This window comes from Cucurbita maxima, unplaced genomic scaffold (genome assembly GCF_002738345.1).
Source record: "Cucurbita maxima cultivar Rimu unplaced genomic scaffold, Cmax_1.0 Cma_Scf00030, whole genome shotgun sequence".
In the NCBI taxonomy this organism is placed as follows: Eukaryota; Viridiplantae; Streptophyta; class Magnoliopsida; order Cucurbitales; family Cucurbitaceae; genus Cucurbita; species Cucurbita maxima.
The window spans coordinates 911,678-934,274 of record NW_019272046.1 but is presented as its reverse complement, the minus strand read 5'-3'; the positions used below and the strand labels follow the sequence as shown (position 1 = coordinate 934,274).

The 22,597-nt window shown below is 37.6% G+C and overlaps 4 protein-coding genes across 5 annotated transcripts; all 4 read left to right on the top strand.

Moving 5' to 3' along the window:
• The first annotated feature begins 513 nt into the window (after positions 1 to 513).
• LOC111466098 (transcription factor bHLH101-like) lies at positions 514 to 2,657 on the top strand. Its single transcript, XM_023110677.1, has 3 exons — positions 514 to 874; positions 1,800 to 2,159; positions 2,520 to 2,657. The coding sequence occupies exons 1-3, from the start codon at positions 557 to 559 to the stop codon at positions 2,574 to 2,576; spliced, it is 735 nt and encodes a 244-aa protein (XP_022966445.1). The 5' UTR covers positions 514 to 556; the 3' UTR covers positions 2,577 to 2,657.
• A 3,242-nt stretch (positions 2,658 to 5,899) lies between these two features.
• LOC111466164 (transcription factor ORG2-like) lies at positions 5,900 to 6,979 on the top strand. The gene is made up of 3 exons (XM_023110746.1): positions 5,900 to 5,928; positions 6,176 to 6,287; positions 6,623 to 6,979. The coding sequence occupies exons 1-3, from the start codon at positions 5,900 to 5,902 to the stop codon at positions 6,977 to 6,979; spliced, it is 498 nt and encodes a 165-aa protein (XP_022966514.1).
• An 896-nt stretch (positions 6,980 to 7,875) lies between these two features.
• On the top strand, positions 7,876 to 17,139 carry LOC111466013 (SPX and EXS domain-containing protein 1-like). Of its 2 annotated transcripts, XM_023110555.1 has the most exons (13): positions 7,876 to 8,093; positions 9,384 to 9,526; positions 11,019 to 11,057; positions 11,164 to 11,256; positions 11,362 to 11,478; positions 11,631 to 11,726; positions 12,948 to 13,061; positions 13,434 to 13,487; positions 13,706 to 13,753; positions 13,941 to 14,091; positions 14,886 to 15,051; positions 15,698 to 15,767; positions 16,727 to 17,139. In XM_023110555.1, exons 2-13 carry the CDS (start codon positions 9,440 to 9,442, stop codon positions 16,982 to 16,984), a joined length of 1,293 nt encoding a protein of 430 aa, XP_022966323.1. In that variant the 5' UTR covers positions 7,876 to 8,093; positions 9,384 to 9,439; the 3' UTR covers positions 16,985 to 17,139. The 2 variants fall into 2 exon arrangements, with proteins under 2 accessions (XP_022966323.1, XP_022966324.1); XM_023110556.1 differs by lacking the exons at positions 7,876 to 8,093; positions 9,384 to 9,526; positions 11,019 to 11,057 and having other exon boundaries at positions 11,348 to 11,478.
• A 3,221-nt stretch (positions 17,140 to 20,360) lies between these two features.
• Positions 20,361 to 21,609, top strand: LOC111466082 (protein DOG1-like 4). Its single transcript, XM_023110660.1, has one exon. It carries the CDS (start codon positions 20,538 to 20,540, stop codon positions 21,348 to 21,350), a length of 813 nt encoding a protein of 270 aa, XP_022966428.1. The 5' UTR covers positions 20,361 to 20,537; the 3' UTR covers positions 21,351 to 21,609.
• The last annotated feature ends 988 nt before the right edge of the window (positions 21,610 to 22,597 follow it).

The following is a 22,597-nucleotide window of genomic DNA, read 5'->3' as shown; positions in this document are numbered from 1 at the left end:
TTTAAACGAGTTTGGCAGGAAAAGATTTTCACATCCTTATAAGAAATTTTTTGTTTCTCTCTCGAGTCTACGTGGGATCTCATAATTTTGTAACAATCCAAGCCCACCGCTATTAGATATTGTCATCTATGAGTTTTCCGTTCTGAACTTTCTCTTAAGGCTTTAAAACACGTGAAAGGGTCTAGTCCTACTTTGACTAGTGTCTCGCATCATCTGACAACTAGCTTTAATACCATTTGTAATGACTCAAAAAGGAAAATATCAACGAGGGCTAGGTTTGGACCATTACAAAAGTTATCAAAGTCAGTCACTGAGTGGTGTGCTAATGAGAACGTTGGGCTCCTAAAGAGGTGGATTGTGAAATCTCACCTTGGTTGAAAAGGGAAACGAAACATTTCTTATAACGGTGTGGAAGCTTCTCCGTATGAGACTCATTTTAAAAATTGTTTGACTTGTGCCTATAAATAATGCCTAAAGTAGACTGCAAATTAAACCAATCCCACAAGGCAGCCAACAAAAAAAAGTCTCTTCCAATCTCATCCCACTTTCAAAAGCCATGTTAGCCATGATCCCTTCATCTTCTACAACTCATGGTGGGTGGATTCCAGGGAACCCTCAGTCTACAAACGGTCGCTCATCGGAGCTGTTCATTCAGTTCTCATCACCACAGCCATCTCATCATGTCAAGGTTGAGAGCTGTTCTCCACCATCAGCTGGTGACGGTCGTCATCGTGGTGGCGGTGGCTTTGGCAGTGATGATCCTGTCGCCGTAGCTAAGAAACTTAAACATAATGCTAGCGAACGTGATCGTCGCAAGAAGATGAACTCTCTCTATACTTCTCTTCGCTGCTTGCTTCCGTCGACAAATCGAACGGTAGGTTTTGCTTCTTCGTTAAGTGTGAATGTGTTAAAATGTTTTTCAAATTTGGATATAAATTCTAATAAGATTGTGATATCCCACATTAGTTGGAACGAAACATTCTTTATAAGGGTGTGGAAACCTCTCTATGTTAGACGCGTTTTAAAAATCTTGAGGGGAACCCCGAAAGGGAAAACCCAAAGAAGACAATATCTACTAGAGGTGAGCTTGGGCTGTTACAAATGGTATCAGAGCCGGACACCGAGAGATGTGTCAATGAGTAGGTTGAACCCCGAAGGGGGGTGGACACGATGCGATGTGGCAGCAAAGACGTTGGGCCTCGAAAGGGGGTGGATTATGATATCCCACATCAATTGGGGAAGAGAACGAACCATTCTTTATAAGAGTGTGGAAACTCTCCCTAACAAACTCGTTTTAAAAACCTTAAAGGGAAGCCTGAAAGGGAAAACTTAAAAATGACAATATCTACTGGGATTGGGCGGTTACAAATGTATTAGAGCAAGGCTTCGGGCAATATGCCAATGAGGAGGTTGAGCCCTGAAGGGGGTGGACACAAGATGGTGTGCTAGTAAGAACGTTGGGTCTCGAAAGGGGGTGGACTGGGGAGTCCCACGTCGATCGGAGAAGGAAACGAGTGTCAGCGAGGACAAGGGCCCAGAAGGGGGGTGAACTATGATATCAGACATGGAGGAGAACGAAACATTTTTTATAAGTGTGTGGAAACCTCACCCTATCATACGCGTTCTAAAAACTTTGAGAGGAAGCCCGAAAGAAAAAGTCGTCCAAAGAGGACAATAGCTGCTAGCGTTAGACTTGAACGGTTTAAGGAGTGGTCTAGGTTACATTTAGTGAGATTAGACCTAAAACTCGATCCAACCAATTTTGATTATTTTTGACGGTCAAAAATGACTTCTTGCAGAAAACAATGAGTAATCCAGCCACAATATCAAGGGCTTTGAAGTATATTCCAGAGCTAAGACAGCAGGTGGAGGAGCTAAGGAGAAGGAAGCAAGGGCTTGAGACAAAGATTAATGCCATAACTCATGACCAACAAAAGCAAGTGAGGAAAAACAAGGATGCCCCATGGATGGGTTGTTCTTCATGTGCTGTGAATTGGCTAAGAGAAAATGAAGCATTGCTTCAACTAACTTCTAATGATACCCTCAAACTCAAATTTTCACAAATTCTCCATTCTCTAGACGAAGATGAACTTCTCGTTAAGACCGTTTCTACCTTTCGGTTGTTCGATGGGAGGCACTTCTTTACTTTGCTCGTTCAGGTATAATATAATATTTTTTCCATACAAATGTTCGTAGGTTGGACCGGGTCGGGTCGGATTATAATATTTCTCCGACCCATTCTAATTATTTGGGTTGTGAATTTGTGAGATCTCACGTTAGTTGAAGAGGGAAATAAAGCATTCTTTACGAGGTGTGGAAACATCTCCCTAATAGATCCGATTTAAAACAATGAGAAAACCCTAATACATATATACATGTATGTTAATATTTTTCTTTTCTCGGGTTCGTAATAACTAAAAGTATTTAGAAAATGGAGATATTGTATTTGTTTATTTAAATTTTTAACCCTTAATGAAATATGCATCATATAATTTTATTTTATTTTATTTTTAATGCAGGCTAAGCCAAATACTCCCTCGAGAGTGCTGCAAGAGATTTTGAATAAAATGTTCTAGCCATTGTAGGAAGAAGAAAAGAGAGAATGGATATAATATTATATGCATGATTATTATTATTATACCATCTAATAAAATAGATTATAGAGGCAAAGATGTTTTTCTTTTTTTAAATTGTAATATGTAACATTAATTATATTTATCTCTAACCTTATTTGAAATAATTATTCAACCTAATGAATTAAGGATTCAAATGTGCATAGGGGTCGATGAAAAACGATCTCGAGGATCAGGATTCTTAGTTTTCAAATTAACAAACGTCCAAAAAAAGAAAAGTGGTGTTCTTGATAACATGACAATAAAACTATGTCCTCAAATGGTCTCGTCATCTGTACATGAGGCTCTTGCTTTTATCTGAAAAAATGAAAGTGTGAGATTTTACATTGGTTGGAGAGGGGAACGGTTATCAATTGCAAGACAAGAAAGAGTACAAAGAAAGTCATATGTTACGCATAGCAAATAACACACAGTTATCAATTGCTCAAATCGGCAATACGACAATCAAGTGTGTATTTGTTGGATATGACAATCAAAGAAAAGGATGGAGGTGCTGTGATCCAACAAGTGGAAAATACTATACATCAAGAGATGTAGTTTTCGATGAAGCATCTTCATAGTGGTCCTCGGAGAAGAAAGTCTTACCAGATTCAAACATCAAAGAAATTCTACAATAGAAGATGGGGGAGCAAACTACACAAATTTAATCAAATGTTGATGCACCTGAAAATCCAAGTGACATTGATATTGACAAGCAAGAGGTGACTCAATCAAGTGAATCTGATAAAAATGAAATGACACATCAACAACTTAGGCGATGAAATAGAATCCGAAAGCAAAATCCTAAGTATGCAAATGCAGCTATTGTAGAAGATAGAGTTTACGAACCAGAGACATATGAAGAAGCATCACAAAACTCGATTTGGCAGAAAACGATGGAGGAAGAAATTATAGCCCTGGAGCATAATCAAACTTGGGAGCTAGTGCCAAGACTAGGAGATGTCAAACCCATCTCTTGCAAGTGGGTCTACAAAATAAAGCGTCGACCGAATGGATCAATCGAGAGATACAAGGCTCAACTCGTGGCTCGAGGATTTTCTCAACAATATGGACTAGACTATGATGAAACATTCAGTCCAGTGGCAAAGATTACTACAATACGAGTCCTGCTAGCACTCGCAGCAAGTAAAGATTGGAAACTATGGCAAATGGATGTGAAGAATGCCTTCTTGTACGGAGAGTTAGACAGGGAGATTTATATGAACCAACCAAAAGGATTTGAGAGCGCAGCTAATCCTAATTATGTATGCAAGCTTAGAAAAGCTCTTTATGGACTGAAGCAAGCACTGAGAGCTTGGTATGGTAAGATTGCTGAATTTCTTAGCCAAAGTGGTTATTCAGTTGTGCATGCAGACTCAAGCCTATTCATCAAAGAAAGAGAAGAAAATTTGACAATTGTGTTGGTCTACGTGGACGATTTGATTATCACCGGGGACGACGAAAGAGAAATTTATCAAACAAGAGAAAATTTATCAGTACGCTTTCAGATGAAAGAGCTAGGAGAGCTTAAACACTTCTTAGGCCTAGAAGTTGATCGCACAAATAAAGGATTGTTTCTCTGCCAACAAAAGTATACAAGAGATGGGCTTTAGAAGTTCAACATGTTAGAGTGCAAGCAAGTTTCAACACTGATGGAGATAAATGCCAAGCTTTGTGCACATGAAGGCAAAGAGTTGAACGATGAAACAACATACCGACAACTAGTAGGTAGTCTTATCTACCTAACTTTAACTCGGCCTGATATCTCTTATGCAGTTGGGGTTATGAGTCGATACATGCAAAGTCCAAAGAAGCCTCTTCTGGATGCAGCTCGACGAATCTTGAGATATGTCAAAGGTACAATCGACTATGGTCTTTTGTACAAAAAAAGCAAAGACTGCAAGCTAGTTGGATACTGTGATGCTGACTATACAAGAGACCACGATACTCGGAGGTCAACCACTGGGTATGTGTTCAAGTTTGGTTCGGGAACAAGTTTGATTATTTTTATTTGGTTGTTTGAGGTTTTGATTCTATTATTGATTATGTTAAAACTATGGTAAATGGTTCTCCCGATTATTTCTCTTGGGTTGTTTTGGGTTTTAATTCTATTATTGTTGCAAACTGTGAAAACTGGTGGTAAAAAGATAATGTACAAGCTTTTTTTGTGTGTTCTATGTTTAAATAATTGTGCAAGATCATCTTTGTGTAGATCGAACACGAGTTGTTGTTGTTGTTGTTTATTTATCTTTGAGCAATATACTTAAATCTTTGAGCAATATACTTAAAACTTGGTGATATGAACCAAAAGACATCAATCATACAATATACTTCAATGAAGATGTGAAGAAAAGGTTGTCAAAATTATCAAAAGATGTTTCAATTCATATCACATTGAAGAATAATGAAGTTTGATTGTTATAAATTTTGGGTGGGTTACAATTTAGAGTTATTGTATTTCATTTATGTATTTTAAGACTTTATTTACTATAGGTTACAATTACATAATGGTTAATTATGGCCATTAAGTATCAATGTTACAACTCTTGGAATGACTTTAGTAGTTTCATTTTGAGGCTATATAAAGCCATGTATGTTGTATGTGTAAGGGACTTGGAAAAATATAGTAAAAAGAAGCATTTGTGCTCTTCTTTAGCCAATGGCTAAGTTTCTTTGCAATTCTATGTAGTTTAGGTTGCATGTAGAATCATTCAAGCTCGACATGATCAATCTTGCTTGTGGAGTGATTCGAATCTCATGGAAGTGTTCTTGCCTTGAGATATTTGATCAACAAGAATCATTCAAGCTAGACATGATCGATCTTGCTTGTGGAGTGATTCGAATCTCAAACAATGTTCTTGCCTTGAGATATTCGATCAACAAGATAATCCGAATCTTACTCCCCTTGTAGTGGTTCCTTTTCTTAAAACTTGGTTTCTTATGTGCTCTCATATTTAACTCCTAGTGACTTATCGATACAAAATTTTGTACTTCGATTATGTTTTTGTTTAGCATTTTAGGTGAAATGGCTTAACAAGCTATCAACAAAATGTGGCCATTTGTTGCCGTTGTAAGTTTCTATGCCATGTTTGCTATGTTAAACTCTATTTACAAATATTCTCCTTGTGCTCAATGGAGTGACCGGGTCATGTGAATATATCGCCTGCCATCTTTGTATTATTGATTTTTTACTTAGTTATTCAACTAATAATGTACATTCAATTTAGGTGTGTCTAAAGATGAGGCCATGATAAAGGTCCCGAGACGTTGAAAATCATTTAAAAGAAATGTTATCCAATAACTATAATAATTATAAGTGAATAAATAATTTTATTATGTCATAAATTTAAAGTTATAAATACTATATTATACCTTATAGGTTAATGATAGCATGATATTTTAGCTATATTAAATATATTATAGCTTTAATAAAATGTTATAGCAACGTATATAAGCTATAATTTCATACTTTATTATAGTATCTATTATAGCTATAAAAAAAAACACTATAAAAAGTCTACGATAACAGTTTTCGTAAGCTATGCATCTATTATTTCTTGTAGTGTCTCGAACGTGGCCAAGAAACTTAGACATAATGCTAGTGAGTGCGATCGTCGGAAGATCAACTCTCTCTACTCGTCTCTCCGCTCCCTTCTTCCCTCCACCGACCATATGGTATGGCTTCTCGTAAGAGTATGGACTAAAGATTATTAGTATTTCGTAAATTCAAACTTACAACATTCGTAGCATTTGTAGGTTGGATTAGATGAAGTTGGAATATTTTTAGAATTAACTTTTAAATTTTTTCAAACCAAACCGTACTTATTAAATTATGAACCCAATCTAACAGGATCATAAACTTTTGGATTGAATTCGTTTGGGTCGTTCAACTCATTTATTTAATTTTTTTTAAATAAAAAAAAATTATAAATATACTTTTTATCGTTGAACTAGATACGTGCTCGTATGATAATTTACTGAATTTTGGTTAACTGTATTTTATTTTTCAGAAGAAATTGAGCAACCCGGCGACGATCTCGAGGATATTGAGCTACATACCGGAGCTACAGCAGCAGGTGGAGGGGCTGATGAAGAAGAAAGAAGAACTCATGACAGCCATAGTTGGACAGGAAGTTCATAGTGACGAGGAGAAAAGGAAGAAATGTGCAGCTACAAGCTCCTCCTCAATCATTTCAGCAAGTCGACTCGGTCGTCGGGAAATGGCGGTTCAGATATGCACCGATATCGACGGCGGCCACCGGAATTCCTTGTCGGAGCTTTTGGTTTGCTTGGAGGAAGATGGTCTTCTTCCTTGGAATGCTTCTTCTTTTGAGTCTTTTGATGGGAAGGATTCCATAATTTGGTAATATTATTATTATTATTATTATTCTAATTTAGCTTATTTAATTACAATTATTTCTTTTATAATATTAAGGGTGTTCGTAAATTAGATTAGATCGGGTTGAGACATTTTTTAGATCCAATTCACTCGTTCGGGTTGAAATTTTTTTCATCCCAAACAACTCTTATTAAATAATAAATCTAACTAAGCTAAAATATTTCGAGTGAGTATTAACTTATAATATTAATAATATTAAAAATTTTAATGTTAGTATTAACTTATAATATTAATAATATTAAAAATTTTAATGGATCAACATTTGCTATCAGATACGGACTCGGTAAATGATATAGTATCGACATGGGAAGGTTCAATACCTCGATAGAAATTAGATGGATAGATGGATGTTTAGAATGTCCTTTTATTATGAACTACACGTGGGTCTGTTCTCGATGACATAACTGAATGAGCTATGATGGGCATTGACATTTTGTGACTTGGGATGACGTCAAGAGATGTGGGTCATGTTAAATTGGGAACCTAGATGATGTTGAGCCAAGGTCGAGTCGAATGACTTGACCTAATGTAGAGGTCAAGTTGGTTGAGTCACAGAAGATTGAACATGTATGCATAGGTGTCGTGTGTGTATAAACAACCTTGGATTCTGCACAAGTTATGTTCGGTGGGCGAAGACAAACTTCGTCTTGGGTCTAACATAGCCACAAAGCCGGGCGAAAAATAAATATGGGGCTTGGATCTCTTCATGATTGATTGTGAGCCGGTTAAGATCACGATGCCACGTAGTTAAAAATTAAAATCAATTGAGATTTTAGTTGGAAAATTAATTTGATTACTTTATCATTAAAAATTGTGAACCAAAAGTTCAATTCTTCCCTTGTTTAGGAATGGAGGAAAATGTGAAAAAATGAAATTCAAAACGGAAGCAAGCTGAAGGTTTTAATTTGCATGGAGGACGTTTTGTTCATTGCATTTCACGCTTTCTCTTCTGCTTAATCTTTATTCAAATCTCATATATATGAAAATTGTTATTTAGCCTCCAACCCTTCGCGCCAGATTGGGTTGGGGGGCGATCCATCGGGCTCTAAACAGCTTCGCATTTTGTCATTCAATCTTTCGCTGTAAGTCTCTTCGGATCTGATCTAACCCTATTACTCTGTTTTTTTGTTGTTAATCTCTCTCCCATTGGCGTGTTTTTTTATGTTCTCATGTTAAATTTCCTTTACTTTTGGAGATGGGTATCGCTCTGTGCTGCTTAATTATGATTATTTTGTTCTGCGTGTTGTTGTATCGGAAGCTATTTTGAAAATTTTGCCTCTAGATGTTGTTGATTTTGGTGAAGAAATTACCTCTGATGAGTTTTGTGTTGTCGCTTGGTTGTCTTGTTAGTCGCATATAGATAGATATGGTGTTTTAAAGTTATAAAATTATATGGAATTTGTAGGGAGGAAAAATGGGATTGAATTGAGTTCTTGAAAGTGGGATTTCGAACTCAATTTTGAATCCCTGTAGAAGACTTGTTAAGAGATGATAATTTGGTCCACAGATTTGCGGTTGGCGTTTCTCATCTGAGCTGAGATCCAATTGCTTTCCTCCTGATCCTATAGTTTCTTCCTTGATCTTCTTTCTGGCTATTCCTCTTCAGACGCAGAATTTGCGATTACTTCTTTTTCCCTGCTGCTGATGAAACTAGAGCCTCTTCCTTAGGTGTGAGATCCCACATCGGTTGGAGAGAGGAACAAAACATTCCTTATAAGGGTGTAGAAACCTCTCCGGGTGCGATTTAAAAACCTTGAGGGGAAGCCGAGAAGGGAAAGCTCAAAGAGGACAATATCTGCTAGCGGTGGGCTTGGGCTGTTACAAATGGTATCAGAGCCAGGCACTGGGCGGTGTGCCTCAAGGATATTAGGCATCTAAGGAGGGTGAATTGTGAGATCCTACATTGATTGGAGAGGGGAACTGGAAAGGGGAACGAAGCATTCCTTTTAAGGGTGTAGAAACCTTTTCCTAGCAGATATGTTTTAAAAACCTTGAAGGGAAGCCCAAAAGGAAAAGTCCAAAGAGGACAATATCTACTAACTTGGGTTCTTCAAAAGCAACAGCTCACTCCCTCCCTATATCTTTTAGTCACGTTTCAAAGTTTCCTCAATCCCCACTTATGCTCTCCTTTCTGTTTGTTTTTTCTTTTTCACTCGTACCAAAACACGGTAGGATACGCATAAGGCCCTTTTAACATCATTGGATCTTAGTGTAGGAACTACACAACACGTTAGGGCATGAGAGTAATGGATATAATGTGGGGAGTTAATCATAAGGCCCTTTTACTAGTTCCTTTTGGTTCGTTTTTTATGGTTTTTGTCCGTCATTTCATTTGTAGGGTCTAATCTATCAATTACACATTCTTTTTGCAGAATATTTGTCTGGGACTGAGACAGGGAATGGTGTGGACGAAACTTTGTTGAATTCAATGGAGGCAGATGATTTGAAGAGTACCATGTTAACAATGAATCCTACAGTCATAGTTCCATCTCCTATTTTGTTATGGAGATCCAAGGTTTGAAGTTATTTTTCTAACAAAAAATGTACCACATCAAGTTTTTTATGTTATGTTCTTTTAAGAATTTCTCCTTTTGAAAAGAACTTAGCTTCAGGTGTCATATTTAAAAAATGTATCCACCATGTCTTCATTATGATCATTGATGCCGTGGGAACAACAAATTGGATTTTGAGTAATGGTTTCAACATTCAAGTCGTCCATGTTTAGAAAGTTACCCATATTTTCTTGCATTCTTCTTAATCTATTCTATGCTTCATTTGGAAGTAGTGGCAAAGATAGAAATTTATGTTTCTCTATAACTATCAGGACTTTGATTGCATAAATATATATATTGTTCGGGGATCTGCTCAATATCCCTGGGGAAGAAGCTATGAGTATCAGGACTTCGATTGCGGAAATATATATATTTTGAAATAAATTCTTCTTGACTTAACATTTTAGAAGAAGAGAGAGAGTTTTTCAAAGAGATTGGAGGGAGGAAGAGGGGAGAGTTCAATGGACAGGAAGGAAAAGAGAGAAGTAAGAGAGGATGAGGACACTTTGAAGAGAGAAACAAGTTGTGGAGACGGGGAAATTGTGCAAATTATCAATCGTTTGGTTCGAAACATCACGGATTTCCAAACTTCACATGGCACATTATTTTGTATGAATAATAATCCTTCATAATAAAAGGACTGCTAAAGATGAGATCAAATTTTTTTAAGAGTATAGTTTTGTGAATAAGGAATCTCTACTTCCTCTAAGAGAGTTTGTGAGATTCCACGCCGATTGGAGAGGATAACGAGTGCAGCGAGGACGCTGGGCCCCGAAGGGGGGTGAACTGTGAGATCTCACATCGGTTGAAGAGGGGAACAAAACATTGTTTATAAGGGTGTGGAAACTCTCTCTAGCAGACGCGTTTTAAAAACCTTGAGGGAAAACTCGAAAGGGAAAGCCCAAAGAGGACAATATCTGCTAGCGGTGGGCTTGGACTGTTACAAATGGTATCAGAGGCAGACATCAGGCGGTGTGCCAGCGCAGACATCAGGCGGTGTGCCAGCGAGGACGCTGAGCCTCGAAGGGGAGTGGATTGTGAGATCCCACATCAATTGGATAGAGGAATGAGTGTCAACGAGGACGTTGGACCCTGAAGAGGGGTGAATTATGAGATCTCACATTGGTGAGGGGAGCGAATCATTCTTTATAAGGGTGTGGAAACCTCTCTCTAACAGACACATTTTATAAATCGTGGGAGGAAGCTTGAAAGGGAAAACCCCACTTCCGCGAGCACTATAATATTAAAAATGGAATTAGAGTGTCTACATTTATCAAACTTAGGAATACATTGGATCCATAAGGACCAAAATTATATTTTCTCTTATTTTTTTGGACTCGCATGTAGAAGTTTTAATGCTGACCTAGTAATGTGCCTTCCTTTATTTTCTTTTGTTGCTTTTAATTTATTTTCTTTCCCCTGCTGTTTAGAATACTAATTACGATTAATGCCCAGGTTTTCTTGTTCATCTTCTGGGGTGTAGTTTGTTGCAAGGTTGGTTCTATTGGATCATTATGGTTTAATGGTTAACTGAGAATAGTAGTTTGTTGCAGATGAGTTGATCTGATTTGCTTGTCACCATGGTTTTGTTCGAATACAGATCGGCTGGGATTCTGTTATGCGAATGAGTGCGGACGTGCGCGACCTGTTTCTCTACGAGGCATTTTTGTATTATAATCCTCTTCTTCTGGTGGTGAGTGAATTTCTCCTCTGTAAATGCCTCTTGAGTATGTTTTTGACCATTTTTATCAATACTTTTGTATTATTACTAATAGACTTTTTAGTTTTGGTACTGCAGACTATGATGGTTTGGCTGTGGGGAATTAACTTATGGTTCTTTTCCCAGTCTAACGTTAATTACTCAAAGATATTTGAACTCGATCAGAATCATCTTACTCACCATGAAATTTGGAAGGTAAAAAAATCTTAGTCATGCACGTTCTTCGTCATTCAAAATCGTTCTCAATGCCATTATTGTATATTTTTCCCTATTATGACCTGCTATTTATACTTAGTGTACTGTATCTACTAACTCCATCTGTAATCGTGACTAAATTTCTTTTGTAGTGTGCAACATGGATGACTATTGTTGTCCCAACTAGCATGACAGCCTACCTTTATCTTTACTCTTGTGGAGAAGTATCACTAGCTGCATCACAACCAGTGTAATAGATACCCCTTCTTTTATTAGTATTTGACGAATATTTTTATGGCTAAATTATAGAAAACGTCCGTGAACTTTGTACTTTGTTTCAAAAATACCTCTAAACTTTTAAAAGTTTTAATGATACCCTTAAACTTTAAAAAAAAAAAAAAAAATCCAAAATATGCTTACCAGTAATTTTGGATGGGAAACGTTAGGACTTTTTTTCAAAAATACCCTAAACTTTCAAAAGTTTCATAAATACCATAAACTTTCAAAAGTTTACCCTTACCATTAGTATACGGCATAAACCATTGGTAACACATTTAAAAAATACTCTGAACATCCAAAAACTGCATTAATACCCTTAACCCTTTTAAAAAAAATTCTTTTACGGTTAGTTTATGGATAGAAATTGTTTATCTACACCAAATCGCCCCCCTCCATTCTCTCTCTCCTATGCTTCAATCTATAGCTTAACACTTCCCTGTTTTACCCTTTTTCCTCTCTTCTTCAATACCTTATTATTCTCCTTGAATTCCCCAATCTCTAAAATTACCCTTTCAATCAAGGTATATAGGTTTCAAGAAGAAAGGAGAATAAATGAAAACACCCAGGGACCTATTGGGACTTAAATGTTTTAACAAGGTTGTACGGTAAGGATACTTTTGAACTTTTTTTGAAAGTCTATAGGTACTATTGAAACTTTTGAAGGTTGACGAGTATTTTTGAAACGAAGTAGAAAATTCTATAGTTTAGCCTATTTTAATTTTTTGGAAATGCAATTAAGTTCATTTTTCGTTTTGAACTCGTTAGAATTGGCTTTTTGCAAGTTCTGTTGTATGATGCTTGTTGATTGCCAAAGTTATACATAATTACAGTTTTATTTATCACTTTGACATGGTAAACATATTTACTTAGACATGGAAAACATGTTTACTTAGATATGATACTTGCTTTGATATGGCTTCATAGTGCTGCCACTTTTTTTCTCCCTAACCTGTGAAAAATTTTAGTTTTTTCTTTTTTTTATGAGATGTGCATCACATAGCTAATATGCCTGTTGCACGCAAGTTTGCATTATGTTAGCTCTCAAGAATACTTCTTTATAGAATAAGGTATTAGCGCACTTTAGACGATGATTGTATTCCCATTACGATATGTAGATTTGAGCTGACTATCTTTTTATGGTTACTTATCTGTAGACGAAATGACATTAAGTTTATTTACTTTTCGTGCAGGTTCTCTTATATCTCGCTGTTGTGATAATTTTGGTTTTCCCTTTCGAAATATTTTATTTGTCATCTCGATTTTTCTTACTAAGGACTCTTTGGCGAATAGTTGTACCACTGCAGGTAAGTTTTCTGGTCAAGTCTGTTAAGGTGTAAAATACGGATTACTTTTTTTTTTTTCCTTTTCTAGCCTTGAAGTTGATGTTCAATGTTAGGAAAAGCTGACAATACACAACTTTTTAATGCAAATAAATGCATATAAAATATTCTTTGTCGATTCAAAATGTTTGTCGTTGAAATGAATATACTTTCTTTATTTTAAGGTCGAGTGTCATATGTATTTTTGGCTAAAATAGTTCCACGATCTTAAAGCCCAAAAGAGAAAGTCCAAAGAGGACAATATCTACTAGCGGTGGGCTTCGACTGTTACACATGAATTGTTGGAGTTAGGTTGCTATGGCTGGATGTTAATTTCTTAATGTTCTTCCAATGCAGGCAATTACATTTGCTGATTTTTTTGTAGCTGATATTTTGACTTCAATGTCAAAGGTTTGTACCCTGCTGTTCTTTAGTAAAAAATTTCCAAAATCTGTTGTTTGCTTATAAGAGTCGAAGTACCACAGGGCGGTTTTATACAAATGATTATGAGTGTTTTTCCATTTTCATGGATCATAGCTTAAGGTGTAAATGTCAAATATACGTACTCACCCTCGGGAATTCATGATCACAAACATCTAGTTTTTTAATACAAGCTATTTGGGCTGCAGGTGTTTTCTGATTTGGAAAGATCAGTGTGTCGAATGATTCACCGACAGGTCGGTTTTCTTCTTTTGTCTTAGCCTTAATTATTTATGTGGATTACGACCGTCTTTTCCTTCGATCACGTTTTAGCTTTCTTTTTAAAATGTTGATAACATTCCTACGTTTTTCAAACTGGTGGATGAAGGGGTTAAGAGATTATGCTATTATGTTTGCGAGTAATGTCGGTTCAAACTTATTTAGGTTGCCACCATTGCATGGTTTGAAGCTGATTCTGTCTGTGGAAGTCACTCTGTTGCAATCCCTGTGGTCCTTGTTTTGCCTTATCTTTTTCGTTTGTTCCAATGTCTTCGACAATACAAGGATACAGGGGAAAAAGCAACCCTTTTGAATGGTGAGTTCTCATGATTATTTTTGCGTCTCTATAAAACTCGATGTTTGTCTTAATTATGTATTTCTAATATGTATATTTTGCAAGAGACGTTTATGGAAAATTCTTGTTAAGGGACCCCAACGAGAAGCCATACGCCAGAACCATATCACGAATCTTTATGTGTTTCTATTTACCTTGAAAGAATTCTTCGATCTTTTTCGTAACTAGAGGATCTTCGAAAGCAAACACTTTCATAGGATTGATCGGTTAGAATCATCTATGCTCGGGGCTTCTCTATGGTGTTCTCTTTCTAATATCTTCCTTAGATTTTCCTTACAAGATTTGTTTGAATTGCGTAGCATTTATATTTCCTTTTTTAATTTTGTTTCTCTGTTTTTCTTTCGCTCGGGTTTCTGTCGTTTGAACATTAGTCTCTCTTCATTTCTTCGACGAACAGTTTCGTAATTTTTCTTATTTCTCAAGAACTACAGAAGAGGACTAACTGCTCGTATCCATAAGATCTTTTTCTTTTTTATGTTGGTTGATATCCACGAGCGTTCAGACCAGCTTGTGTGCATGACGACTGTTCACGAACTAAGCGTTCTATAGTTATGCATTTGAAAAACTTATTCAGCCCGAAAAAGATTTTTTTTCATAATCTCTCCAGTGCTCCAGTCTTGGGAGATGAAAGAAAGAATTAGATTTCCTTGAGCCCCTTCCCATCCCAAACTAGCTTCCGTGAATTTGTTTTTGTACTTATGCTTCAAATCTGTTGCTTGTCATGCCATAGTGATTCTATCTGCTTATCATTGCAGCTTTAAAATACTCGACTGCAGTACCGGTTATTTGTCTATCCGCCCTTAAATACCATGTCTTCCCTGATAGATGGACCAACGTTTATCGACCTCTGTGGCTGCTATCGAGTGTTATGAACTCGTCATACTCATTTTACTGGGATGTGAAACGAGATTGGAACTTGAGGTATGCTAGTTACCCTATGTTTTCTTTTCAGTTCTGCTTTTTTGTTCCCTCCTATAGTTGGGTTCCTGGTTGAAAATAAATATTTATATATGGTATTCACTTTCATAGCTTTTCGGTGAATTTTGGCCGTTTTGTAATGTCGTTCTGACTTCCGGGTGAGGGTGGTGGGTCGGGGAGGGGGACAGAGCGGAAGGGGGAACTTGGCGTTATTATAATAATCCATGTTAAAAGAGAATGTAACGGCTCAAGCTCACCACTAGCAAATAATGTCTTCTATGGACTTTCCCTTTCGGGCTTCACTTCAAATAAACCATGGCGTCCTAGACTTAGGTTAGAATAGATTGTTGTGCATTTCATGTTTTTGAATTTATTTCATTGTCGTTTTCTATTTTCATTTCTAAATTATGTTTTGAGCACGTAAGACTATGGCAATGTTTTGAAGAATGAAGTACGGTTATTCTGAAATTTATTATTTAAATGATGATGTTTTAAGAGTTATATTCCGTATATAAGCTTAGGAGATGATGGTAGCGGCTTTAGGTAGTCGAAATCTAGGATCCACGGTCTACTTGTGCAAGTGTCTGGAGAAATTCTTAGCCTGTAATGGTCCTGTGTTATGCTTACTTGTGTTTATATCTCATGACAGCACTTTCACCCGGATTTTCAAGTTCAACCGACCGCACTTCTTATCGCATCTCCTATATGGGCGGAAATGGGTAATGTTCTTGATTCGAACACTTGAATTGTTTTCTTAAGTCAGCCATAATCATCAATCTACATGGTTTTCTAATAAGATTCAATCCTTGTTGATTTAACATGGGACTTACGGGCTGCGTAAACCCGAACTTGGGAACGGAATAGTTTCTTATTGCTGAACTTTGTTAATGACCTTCCTTGTTGGCCACTTGGCTTAACATGTTTCAAGCATCTTTTCTGTAACAGCCCGAGCCTACCGCTAGCTGATATTGTCCTCCCTAGATTTTCCCTCAAGGTTTCTTTCACCGATATAGTTTCTGTGAGATCCTACATTGGTTGGGGAGGAGAACAAAACATTCTTTATAAGGGTGTGGAAACCTTTCTCTTGCAGACCATTTTGAAAACCTTGAGGTGAAGTCCGAAAGGGAAAACCCAAAAAAGACAATATTTGCTAGCGGTGGGCTTTGGGCATTACAAATGGTATCTGAGCCAGACACCGGGCGATGTACCAAAGAGGAGACTAAACACCAAATGGTGGTGGACACGAGGCAGTGTGCTAGCAAGGACGCTGGACTCCGAAGGGGGATAGATTGGGGAGTCCCACACCGATTGGAGAAGGGAACTAGTGCCAACAAGGACGTTGTACTCCGAAGGGGGGTGGATTGTGAGATCCTGCATTGGTCGGGGAGAAGAACGAAACACTCTTTATAAGGGTGTGAAAACCTCCCCTAGTAGATGCATTTTAAAAACCTTGAGGGGAAGTTCGAAAGGAAAAACCCAAAGAGAACAATATCTACTAGGGGTGGGCTTGAGCCGTTACAATTTCATTCATAAATGCTTCGTGCATTTCCTTAGATAACCAAGTTCTATTTCATTCATAAAGTTTTCGAGTTGTAATTCAAAAAACCACAAATAGATTACCCTCTCGACAGAAATATGATATCTATTTAGCTGGATTATATTGATTTATGATACTCAGGTTTATGTCTGGGTACTTGGAAGTAATCTGATATTCCGGTGTACGTGGACTTATAAGTTATCTGCTCATCTTCGCCACAATTATCTTACGGTCTTCGCGATCACTGCGTTAGAGATCTTTCGACGTTTCCAGTGGATATTCTTCCGAGTTGAAAATGAGTGGAGCAAGATGAACTTGAAGCCGAACGTACATATTTCAATGAGTACTCTCTCGACCGAAGAAGACAAGTTGCTCAACTCCAGTAGCCATGATGTTTAAGAACTTCATTGATTGTTGCATTTTTGTGTGGATGCATTTGTTTTGAATAATTGTTTCATTAGTCTATGAGGAGAGGTCCTTTTCCTTCACAGATGGATTAACATTTTTGAGTTCTAAATAAACATTATGGAGCAAGAGCATTGTTAATTATCCTATGCTACATGATAGCTGATTTATTGTCGTAATACGACTTTATCGCTCCCTTAATCATCTTTAGTGTAAGTTTGAATATTTGGTTGACATAGAGAAGGACCATGTTCAAGTAATAACCTAAAGAGATTATATTATATTAGATAAGATTGGGTGTCATTCCGGTTGAGACATGCGAGTCGAGGTATCTTATACAACGAGTTTGTATAACACGAATAATTAATTCTTTTACTAGAGATATCCACTTCAATGGTGAGGAGGGAATTTTCTATTTAGGAGAGTGAGTAACATATTTTTTATGTTAGATAAATAGGGTTGGAGACAAGATTATATTCCTCGTTCGTCTCCACCCAATTTCCTACCTCATTTAATATATATTTTCAACCCTAATTTTCAACTCGAACATCCAAACTTTTGATGAAACAAGAACTTAAGAGATGTCAAAACTTTCTAGGTTGGATTCATCGACACAAACACAATCTACCACAAGAATTGCATAAAAACTCGGAAATATCAAAACTTCATGCTTAAGAGATCGACCAAATGGGCTCGGGCCAAACTTTTGTGTGAGATCCCACATGGGTTTGGAAGAAGAACGAAATATATTTTATAACGGAAACCTTAAAAGAGAAAATTCAAAGAAGACAATATCTGATAGCAGTGGACTTGAACGATTACATTTTGGGTCAACTTTTCTAGAATTTAGCTGGATGTAACTCGGTGTACTTTGGGTAGTGTGTTAGGCTTGTGATAGGCCTAATCTTTTTTGACCTTTTATTAGGATATTATATCTTAAATTTGTATTGCCCAACGCATACATAATATGGTTAAATGTGCATATGAAGACATGATTTCTTAAACACGAAATTACCAATTTCCAACACATTGGTTTTGTCTTTTGTTCTGTCTTCTTTTATCTTTCTTTTTGTGGAAGCTTACCGACCGACCTATTGTGCAAATGACGACCACGGCCTCTTTCCAATTTAATCTCTTTCCTCATTTCAGTGGTCAAAAGCATTCATCTCCCCATTCCCCGACACATCGAGCCACAAATCCAACCATTCAAAGGGACACTCTGTCCAGTGTCTCGCACTGTCCAGTGACTAGCTCTGATACCATTTCTCAATTTGTGCGGTCTCACATCGATGGTAGAAAGAAACGAATCATTCGTTATAAGGGTATGGAAATCTCCCATTAGTAGACACGTTTTAAGACCTTGAGGAGAAATCCTCAAAGAGAAAGGCTAAATAAGGCAATCTCTACTAGCTGTGGGTTTGGACCGTTATATAACTAAAATTAATTTCAACGTTCCACTTTCACGATCATCGAGCAAGTACTAGAAAAATACCCTCCCATTTAAACTACTTTGTGTAGTTTTCTTTAACACTTTGTACGAATATCGTCGAGTTATCGAGATGACAGAATTAGGAGTCGTGAGAGATAGTAAAAGAGTGCATCCATTTCTGGTTACTCAATCACTCCCATTTGAGCTCAACAAGATTGTCAAAGGGTTGATCATTAGCCAAATTCTAATACTTTCTCTCGATCTTTAAGATTGATTTTACTCACTTAATCAACTTTCACGGAACTTATTGAAGCCTTGACCAACCCTTTGAGATTGATCGAGAGAACAACTTCTCGTGGAATTAATCAAGCTAACTAGGATTGAACCACGAAGGAGTTATCCAACTAAATACTCATAAATTAGCGAAACCTTTAAACAAAGTTGAAAGATATTAACGTAAACAAAATACAAACCATTTCAATCGAAGACGAAGATTAATTATCGAAAAAAAAAATCATTCTTAAATATTTTTATTAATGGAGCCGAAAAAGAAATAATGAAAAATGAATGTATTTCTTTTAAATTAAGTATTCGTTGAATAAGATGGCATTTGAGAGAGGGAGTGAGATTCGAAGCACGCGTTTCGGGGACAAAAACGACAAGAAATTACCAATTTCCAACACATTGGTTTTGTTTTTATGTTCTTTTTTTTTTTTGGTCTTTTCTTTTTGTTGGGCAGACGTCGGGCACTTTTCATTTTAATCTCGTCCGCTTTGTCTCATTACGTATGAATCTTGTAGTGAGAGGTTTCCACGTTCACCTCTTCAACCGATGTAGGTTCTCAGAATTCACTCTCTTTCAGGACCCAACGTTCTCATTGGCACATCACTCGGTGTCTACCTCTAATACCATTTACAAGAGCCTAAACCCACCACTAGCAGATATTGTCCACTCTGGCCTATTACGTATTGCTGTCAGTCTCACAACTTTAAAATGCGTCTGCTGCGGAGAGGTTTTCACACCCTTATAAAAAATGTTTTCGTTCCTCTCTCCAACCAATGTACGATCTCACAATCCACCCCCTTTCGTGACCCAATCTCACAATCCACCCCCTTTCGTGACCTAGTGTCCTCGCTGCCACACCACCCAGTATCTGTCTCTGATACCACACCCTTATAAAGAATGTTTCATTCTCTTCTCCAACTGATGTGGAATCTCACAATCCACCCCTCTTCATAGTCAAGTTTCCTCATTGGAAAAATGTTTTCGTTCCCCTCTCCAACCAATGTGCGATCTCACAATCCACCCCCTTCGAGACCCAGCGTCCTCGCTGGCACACCACCCAATGTCTAGCTCTATACCACACCCTTATAAAGAATGTTTCATTCCTCTCTCCAACCAATGTGCGATCTCACAATCCACCCCCCTTCATAGCCCAATTTCCTCGTTGGCACACCACCCTGTGTCTGGCTCTAATACCATTAATAACAACTTAAACCCACCACTAGCAGATATTGCCCTATTTAGCCCGTTACGTATCACCATCAACCTCACTATTTAAAAACACGTATGTTAGGGAGAGGTTTCCACACCCTTATAAAAAAATGTTTCGTTCTCCTCTCCAACCGACGTGAGATTTCACATAACCATATCACAAGAAAATTTTTAAGGTTATCAAGTGTCGAATCCAAATTCTGAATCTTGGACATGGATCGTTCCATATTCACCTAAAACTTGAGGATCAAATCGAAACATCCCATTAAAACTAAACCAAATTATATTAAAACCCTAATTTACATCTAGAAGTGTCAAACTAAGCACTACTATCTAGAAGATTGATTGTCCTATCTTCAAAAGAATCAATACCCAAAACAAGAAACAACATGTTCATTTAAAAGGAGGAGCCCACAGTTCTACCACTTGCAAATTGAGAGTTGCAAAAAACCAAACCAAAACTCATCCAACTTCATCCCCTCTTGGTGTGTTTTCATGTGAGAATCACTTTTCTAACAAGTGGATGACATCAATATTCTTTGTCTTTTCTCATATCATCAATACATATAAAACCCGACACAAATAAGATGAACACAAACAATTTTTGTCTAGAAAGATCTCAATATGTCTGCCAACACAATGTCAAGCAATCTCGAGAGAGAAACCTTTCGAGAATTCTTCGAAAATTGGTTGGTCGAGCAAAATCAATACCTGAGCGAACTCATTTCTTTAGCAAAAGCCAACGACGCCAATCCAACATGTTCGAACGACGTCGACATGCTAATCAAACGAGTCATGGAGTGTTACGAGCATTACTACAAGGTGAAATCCCATTGGATAGACCAAGATGCAATGGCAATGCTAAAGCCAACATGGATATCATCATTGGAAGACACATTCCTATGGCTAGGAGGATGGCGACCAAGCATGGCTTTTCACTTACTCTACTCGAAATCCGGTCTCCAACTCGAAGGTCGTCTTCCCGAGCTAATCCAAGGCCTCTCGACCGGAGATCTAGCCGACCTCTCCTACGAACAAATTATGAAAACCGACACGTTACAAAGGGCGACGATTAAGAAAGAGAGGGAAATAAGTGAAGAGATGGCGAAATATCAAGAGACAATAGCTGATCCATCAATGGTGGAGCTAGCTCATGTGGCGAGTGAGTCCAAAAGGGAAAGGGGAGAGTCATCGGGTGAGTGCATGACAAGAATGGAAGAGCAATTGACTGTGGCTTTGGAAAGAAGAGAAGATGGTTTGAAAGAGATAGTGAAAATGGCTGATGAACTAAGGCTTACAACGTTGAAGGAAATTCTTGGGATATTGACAAAATCACAAACGGTTCATTTTTTCATAGCGGCTGCGGAGTTGCACTTGAGGATTCATGAGTGGGGATTGCAAAGAGATTGTGGACGACGATCTAAGGAACCAAATTGATCCAAAAATGGTTTTGTTTTTGGAAAATAAAATGGTTTGATCTTGAAATAGTAAGCTAGGTATTGGTTTTGTTGTTTGTGTTGTGTTCTTTGTTGTCTCAATTCAATAAGTTCTCTTGTTGGTGGTGGTATGTAATTGTGTCATATGGCATTACTCAGTTTTTTTTAAAGGAGGAATTTGTTTAACCATGCACGTTTTTATCTTGACATGCTCATTTGGGTCATAACCTACTCTCTTCTTATTATAGTTGAGATACCCACCACACGTTGTAAGGGCTCATCACGTGAATTTTATGCTGTGATATCCTACATTGGTTGGAGAGAAGAACGAAACACCTTTTGGAAACCTTTCTCTAGTAGACGCGTTTTAAAGTCTTGAGGGGAATCCTAAAAGAGAAAACTCAAAGAGGACAATATCTGTTAGTGGTGGACTTAGGTTGTTACAAACGATATTAGAACCAGACACTGAACGATGTGCTAGCGAGAAGGTTGTTCCTCGAAGGAGGTAGACATGAGGCGGTGTGCCAATAAGGATGTTGGGTTGTAAAGGGGTGGATTTGGCGGGGAGTCTCACATCGATTGGAGAAAGGAACGAGTGCCAGCGAGGACGCTGGGCTCTGAAGGGGGTGAATTATGATATCTCATATTGGTTGGGAAGGAGAACGAAATAACCTTTATAAGGGTGTGGAAACTTTTGCCTAGTAGATGTGTTTTAAAGGGAAGTCAGAAAGGAAAAGTCCAAAGAAGACGATATTTGCTAGCAGTGGGCTTGGGCTGTTACACATGCGCTCGTATCACGCACGTAACAAGGATGTACTTGTAGGTCCCCAGATAGTCAAATTGGATCAGAGCTTCAATTTTAGGTTGTGAATCGGGTAGGGGTTGCATGTGAACCAACGCCCCTTTGAACCATATGCAGCACATATTAAATCTGAACTTTTCGTCGTCCAATCCACAATCGACACGTGTCTTTTCTTTCTTCTCTCTTTTTTCCCCCATACTCAACACTCTAGTTAGCCGGGTTCCAAATGATGCATACTCTACATGGTCGGTGTGTATGAAAGTGATAGTCACTTATGTATGGATATGATGCATACCCGACAAGAACTAGAGAATAGTAAAGCGATACTCACTTACGAGACAGTACAAGAGACCAGATGGGACTAGAATTTATGAGACTACGAGATGAGGGGTATAAATACAGTCAGGGCCCCGATAAGGTCAATCAAGTATGAGTAGTGTTTAGTC